The following is a 7,500-nucleotide window of genomic DNA, read 5'->3' on the forward strand; positions in this document are numbered from 1 at the left end:
CGACATGGCAGGGGCGAGATTAGAGCTCATCGGGTCTACTTGAATTTTCATTCAGTAACAAGAAATGTGGTAGACACTGAATGATCTGTTGAGTTTTGGCAATGGAAATACTGCAGGGAGTTTGGAAACAACATCTAAGGCCGCGCGCGGTTGTGGGATACGGCATTAACATTTTTCTTGCCAGTCCTCCAAATTACGTCACCAGATCACCTGGATATAACATAGATGGCCACATTACTCAATGCTGATTGGTCAATCAGGGGGGATTTTTTCCCTAATAAGGGCCGTAAAGCCCAGTGCAAACGAACGCAATAACTTCCAACAATGTAGGGACGTGCAATGTATTATGGGAAGGATATGACCCATACGACTTTGTAAACTCACAAAATTCGGCTGCCATCTTGTTTTCAACACCATGTTAATTTAACCCTTTCACTCCGGTAAGGGCCACTGACACTTATAGACGATTTTACTCACCAATGGGGAACCTCTCGTGAGTGAAAGGGTTGATGCGTTGCTATCTCCAACAATGTTGAACCCGTGACCTCGCGATTCTGGTGCGACGCTCTAACCAACTGGGCTATGAACCCACTGATGTTGGGAGCTGGTCATTTACGGGTTCCAATGTTCCCGTGACGAATGAATCAATGAACGAAATGATATATTAAATGAATCATATATTGAACTGCGGATATGAAATCAAGTGAAGCTATAATCCTCGCACAAGGAGGGGTTACGTTTTTTGCAAACGTTGGCCGTGTAGCACTTACATTTGAACAGACTTATCTAATAGAGTGTAGTGCGAAGTGCTAGTTTACTACCCATATAGACCATGTGAGGGTTAGCCCTACTAATGGAATTGGGCCCACACAACGACAGAGAAAAACTCAATTTCCACCCTGGTCAGTGGAAATAAACAGAACAATTTCTCAAGAATACGGTTGGCTTCAAAGGGACATCAATAAATTGAACATTTTCCCCTCTACAAGTTCGAGTTGGAGTTGGAGATGGCGTTCGCAAGAATACTACCTGAAGTTGACAAACTCAAATTAGCGGGAAAGATTTGTGATGTATGAACTTAACTTTGCAAACCCGAGTTCTCAAACTGGTGGTCAAATTAAAAAAATTTTGCAATCTGAACTAAATTTAGCGCACTGCTTTTCTTTTCCATACTTGTTATGTTTTGACAAGTGAAAGAGAGATTTTGTCTTGGAAACTCTTTTGCGCCTTTAATTTAGAAATTCCTTTACGGAATCAAAATAAAATTCCCCAAGGAATTTCCTTAATTTAAGTGTCAAGTGTATTTAAAGCTCATCTAAGCTGAGGAATTAATTGGGGCTACTGTACAGAAGTCAAATCATATCAAATCATAGGTTAGAGGGGAAAACCGGAGCCAGATCCGGAGAAAACCTCTCGAAGCAAAGTAGAGAACCGACAAACTCATCCCACATCGCCGGAACTTGGGCCAAATTGGTGGGAGGTGACTCCTCTCCCCACTGTGACATCCCTGCAGCTCTGATTCACCCATAAATTATCCCGCCTTCTGACTAAGAAGTAACAATTCGTTCAATTGCGCTGAAAATTCCCGTCTTTGTAAACAATTCCTGGATTTTGAAAGGTGGGAGGCTTTCTTAATTCATAGGCTTCGCGCTGTCTACTTTTTAACACAACCGATCTTTTCAAGTGAAGTGAACTAAAATCACATCTTACCGAAGCTAATGCTCCATGAACGATGGCTTTGCGTTCGTCCTCTGACACGTTACAACAGAAAGGTGGGATTGTAATGCTCAGTTGTTGTGTTCGAGGGGCTACAAGAATAGAGCCAAGAGACAAAATCTCAAGAACGTTGGTAGGCAGAGAAGCGTACAGGCATAACTTGCTCCACGTGTACGGGACTGGTGTGAAATTTTCTTTCTTGGTATCATTCAAATTTACGTAGACAAGGACGGACGAGGGTTTGGTGGCTGGATACAAGGCTTCTGCAATGTTAAAGTAATTTTTGCCTGATGCAAGGGCATTATAGACGTCTTCAAATGTTTGAGAGCAGGACTCGTTGCTTACGCAGCCCATCACATTTGCCTGGCATGGCGCAGTCGAGATTTGACAGTAGAGAATAATCAAGAGCTGAATGATAAAGAACAAGTCCAACTTCTCTGAAATTTTGAGGAGCAGCATCTTGGCTTGTGAACGCGTTAGTGTAGGCAAAATCCTGTCCACAGGTAAAAAAAAAAAGAATTAATGCAACGTCTGTACAATTTCTGTAACGTTCTTGATCATGCTATCTTATTAAAAATCAAATATGAAACAGCCTGGTAATAACGGAAACATACTTGTCAGGTCTATCGAATATCCCAAATCATTTTCAATTTGACCACGAAACGGAATGCATAAGTGGAATTTTCAACCACTTCCCGCATGAAATCTTACAAAAATTTGAACAACGCTTTTCATAAAAACAACGAGAATGAAGAGTATGCTTTTTGTCAGTATAACAGCTGAGCATTTTGACCCCCTCACTCCGGACTCTTTGCTTACGGAAGAGAAGAGAAGAGACCCCCCCCCAGATGTTATTTTGTCCCATTTGTTCAGAATGATATCTGACATACGTATCTTCTAGACGCAAACAAAGCTGGGGGCCAAGAGGGAATCTCTAATAAGCTTCCTGCGCTGGCATCTTTTAATATACGTGACATTAACAATCAATTAAGTAAACATAATTTCTAATCATCCAGTTTTGTAAAATGTCAAAGAATTAAATCTTTTACTGAAAATAGTGTATTGAAACATAGAACGTTTCGGCCATAAGCCATGGCCTTCATCAGCTAATGCTGGAGCTCACGTGACCTGGACAGATCAAGAGATAGAGAGCGCCTCAGCACCCGGTCCCATGTGTTGGACAAACTGAAACGAAGCCCCCCTTTGCGGTTGAGAGAAGGCTGCTCCACCCTTTCCCATATGACCTCCTTTATGCCTTGTCGGACCCAGTCCTCTTCTCGATCGAGTATCACCACGTCCGTGTTGTTGAAAGAGTGACGGGTTTCCTTACAATGTAGGTACAACGCAGAAGTCTGTGCCTTGTTGGATCCCTGGTGACGGTGCTGATCCAGGCGGGTACGCAGGGATTGTTTGGTTTCGCCAACATAGCTGGCCGCACATCGCTGAGATCCACACGGGATCCCGTAGACTAAATTTGACAACTTTTCTCTAGGCATCTTGTCTTTGACCTTGACCAGTTTAGATCTTAATGTGCCAATCGGTTTAAACGTAGTCGAGATGTTATGTGACTTGAGAGCGTTCTTAATTCTTTCGGCAACACCAGCAACGTACGGGATCTTAGCCAGTGCCTTCTCTGGACGGCCACTGCTCCCCCCCTGTCCTAGGTTTCTTTCCCTTATTTGCTGCTTTTAGGAAGGCCCATTTTGGGTATCCACAGCCACGCAAAGCCTTCTGAACGTAGTCTTGTTCTTCTGCGAGCTTTTTTGGATCACTGATTATTGAGGCTGCCCGATGTTTCAGGGTGCGAATGACTCCAAGGGGGGCTCCGTTTCAGTTTGTCCAACACATGGGACCGGGTGCTGAGGCGCCTTCCTAGTCGCCTGTCACGTGATCTGTCCAGGTCACGTGACCTCCAGCATTAGCTGATGAAGGCCATGGTTTATGGCCGAAACGTTCTATGTTTCAATACACTATTTCCAGTAAAAGATTTAATTCTTTAATATTAACAATCAATTCTTGAGAGAAGGATCCGTGCCTGATTCCTTAAATAAGTCCAGTGTAATACGCGTTTTTAAGGTCTCTCCACCTCAACATATTTAAATCACACAGAAAATCTACAGCAAAAAGACGCACGATAACGTAACTAGCAATTTCTAAAAGAAAATCAAGTGCTGTGAGAATAGAATCAGTTACTGTAACGATGGAAATGTCGTTTATCTATTAAAAGATATAAATGATCACTATATTGTACAAAATACATGTTTATAGGAATCAAAAAATCACCAATTGTCAAATTTACCATCTGTTACACAAGCAGAAGATGGAAACTAATATAACAGTACGTAATATGAAACACGAAACGAAACACGTTGAAAACCACTGGACACGTGTACTGTGAGCTCGTCTAGAGAAATCTTAAACTTGCTGTTATCCTGGTAGTTAAGGCACAAGGATCCCAAATGTCAAGATTAGTAAGCTACTCACCGGTGCTCGCAGCAACTATGATATGCCAAAGTGTACGATTACAAATAAATGATAACGAAGTAAATACCAGGCAAACATAGAATTTAGAGTAAATAAAAGAGATAAAAATAAGAACTTCCCTCATGGCCGAACAGGGTGTACAGGGAACCTAAACAATTTGGATCACTAAAATTAATTAACTGTAACACAAATTTAGATTTTTAAACTAATAATAAACTTTAGGTGACCTGGTCACACATTTAGTCGATTTCTGACTTAATCACATCGTCATATTTTTTGCAAGTAACCCGGAATGATAGATCGCATTAAAAAAGGAACAACAGACTGCTTAAACCGCGTTAACGTTGTAACATTTTAGATTCAAATAAGAATGATGGTCAGAGTTACAAGACATGGCTTCCCCGCGGGGGAAAAGGGGGGGAGGGGGGAGGGGGGTTATGTATTAGTCATTCCTTTACACAAATCTTGAATTTGTGCTCGCATGTAAACGTCCAATTCAGAGGAAACTTATTTGGTTTAGAGTTGAGTCCATAATTTCCTTGTTGCTATTATAAATTGGCTGTGCTCAGTTCCGTTAGTAGAGTAGGGAAGTTAGTTGGACAGTCTGAGCTACAGTGCTCAAGAGAAGAGAAAAATGGATTATATCTGTGTTCAGACCCCAACAAGACTCCTATAAGGGCGTATCTGTGGGATGCACAAACAGTTAACACAAATTGTCCAGTTACAGTGAACTTCAACTACGGTTAAACTTCGGAAAATGGCGAGAGATTACCAGAAAGATGAATCTGTAATTTAACTTTATGCTGTTTGTTGTAAAAACTCTTATTATTCAATTAAATGTTACTTATTTTGCAAATGCAAACAACGAGGGGGTTATCAGGATACGGGATATTTCGGTAAAAAATTAGGGATACGGGATATTTGTGGGGTGGGAGAGGGTTAAATTGACGAGATACGGGATATTAAAAAAATGTGCGCCCATTGCGTACGTGTGGTAGTGCAGTAAATTTACAGTGTGTTTTTTCCATAACAGTTGAAAGTGACATCAATTTTAGCAGCCGCCAGTGATCAAGTTACCTTGCGTGTTTATACTAGCAACTCGCAAAACAAAGGATACATCTGTGACAAAATGACGGCAAGACACCGGGTTTTTGTCAGTTAGTTTTTTTTTCTTTTCAAGTGTTATAAAGTTCGACAAGATATGAGCGAAGTCCGTTCGAATGGAGTTAGTACTTGCATGGGGGACCGCTGCGAAGTCCCCGTGACCACGATAGCTAATTTTTCTTTAAACTTGGCCGTTGAAGGCTATTTTCCTATTATATTTTCCTATTTATATTTATTATTTCCTATTATTATTTCCTATTTTTATGTCGGAACGACTGAACAAACTGGTTCACAAGAAACAAGTCGATTGGAGTATTCGTTAGACGCAAAATAATGTTCACAGTGGAACGCACAAGAACGAAGCAAGATCTAGAAATAACGTAGAAAATTCTTCTTACCTTTAAGATGTGAAGGTTAATACTGTGTCAATCATCGCGGGGGGAAAGGATCCCAAACTAAATGTTTGCTCTCATCGCAATATCAAAACTTTGTCACCGTGGCCGAGTGGTCTAACGCGCTCTCAGAATAACAGAAGCCGCAAGAGAGTTCGAAAATAATGAAGGACATGAAATTGGATTCCCCGTTCGGAGCTTAATTCATCATCTGTGGGGTATGTACATTTGTGACTACGATGAAGAAAAACAAAAAAACAAAGACGAAAAAGGAACGGGCCGTAATTGTTACTGTAGCTGCCTTCTGCATCCCACGGAATAACACTTGCGTTACAGTATGTTGCCCAGCATCCGACCACTTCACTTTAAAGCTTAGCCGCAAGAGCTGTGAAATCTGGCTCTGAAACAATTAATTTAGTCTGCAATACGACGAAAACAAGCTTTGCGTTTTTACCTTCGTTTCCGTGGTGAAATTTGCATTTATACAAATATCCATTTGAAGTGCATTATTTACGGACGTGCAACGAACAAAGAAGCAATCACTCGCAGACGGCCATGTGTTCAACTCAACTCAACTGTACATGACTCATGACGTCATACAATACACTACATCTCTTCCCCCCCCCCCTCCTAAGTTCACCTAACAATTCTTAAGAGGCCAAGGGATTGTTCCATAATGTCTGACTAGGCTCAGCCATTACATCGTCATCAACGTCATTTTGATCAATGAAGTCAACTGTAATTAACGTTCTCACAGTCACAAATAACTTGGGGTTCTCCTTGTGCGCTGAGACCTTCTTGTCTGAGATCCTGCATTTGACTCCCTTCTGTTAATGGCGACGTCCTCACTGCCCACGTACGTCTTTTTGTTCCTCTTTTGTCGAAGGAACACCAGGTCTTGTTCATCTTGCACCATAGACTCAGGTACGTCGTCTTCCTCCTTCGCGGTCATATCACTTCGATTAAGAATGTAATCCACATGCCTATGGGTTACCACCCCATCTTCACTCTTGATTGTATTCATTTCTTTTTTGTATTCATTTCTTTTTGCAATGTTTGCCTTGTTTCATTTGGGTCCTGGACTAAAATTCTTAACTATAGGACCTTCTCCCCCTCTGCAAATTGTCGCATTGGCCTTGTGTTATCATGCTGCTTCTTCTGTGATGATTGATGGGTGGTCTTACATCTGGTCGAATGAGATCCAGTCGGGTTCGCAGGCGGCGGTTGAACAGCAGGTCTGCTGGTGTAACTTCAGTTCTTGTTTGAGGCGTTGATCTATAGCCAACAAGAATCTGCTTAGTTTCCCATACACTGTATCTTCCTATCCTACCAACTTTTTCATCCCGTCTTTGAAGACGCGAACTGATCTCTCCACAAGGCCATTAGAGAAAGGGTGTCTAAAATTCCGTTCTTGGCAATTAAGGCGCCAGATTCTTCACTTGTGAATCCTGTGCCACTGTCTGAAACTACCATATCTGGCATTTCATGAGTGACAAAAGCTCGTCAAAGAAGCTCTATAGTAGCTGTTGCACTGATACTGGATGTTGGATATGTTACGGGTTGAATAAAAATTCAGGTTAATTTAATTTGAACTTAGGTTGATTTTTTCAACCAAGGTCGATTTTTTTCAACTTAGGTCAAATGTTTTCAACCTAGGTTATTATGAACTGTCTAAAAAAGGGTTTTCCCTTTTTTGGGGGATGTAATTAAAAAAGAAAACACCCTTCTCTCACATTTCCCTTGCCTTCCGTTCGTCTTCCACTTACCGTCTCTCCCTTTCCTTCCTCCTTATTGTCCTTACTTA

The 7,500-nt window shown here is 41.4% G+C and overlaps 2 protein-coding genes across 2 annotated transcripts in view; both read right to left on the reverse strand.

Annotated features, from left to right (window-relative positions):
* Positions 1–7,500, reverse strand: part of LOC138031147 (uncharacterized) — a 317,245-nt gene that overhangs the window by 102,839 nt on the left and 206,906 nt on the right. The window lies entirely within an intron of this gene.
* The window catches only part of LOC138030804 (uncharacterized), a 21,889-nt gene that overhangs the window by 2,941 nt on the left and 11,448 nt on the right, over positions 1–7,500 (reverse strand). The window contains exon 2 of the mRNA XM_068878679.1: positions 1,711–2,209. Coding sequence (XP_068734780.1) covers positions 1,711–2,175 — 465 coding nt within the window. The 5' untranslated portion in view covers positions 2,176–2,209. The remainder of the gene's footprint in view (positions 1–1,710; positions 2,210–7,500) is intronic.

The sequence above is a fragment of the Montipora capricornis genome, chromosome 2 (assembly GCF_036669925.1).
Source record: "Montipora capricornis isolate CH-2021 chromosome 2, ASM3666992v2, whole genome shotgun sequence".
Taxonomy (NCBI): domain Eukaryota; kingdom Metazoa; phylum Cnidaria; class Anthozoa; order Scleractinia; family Acroporidae; genus Montipora; species Montipora capricornis.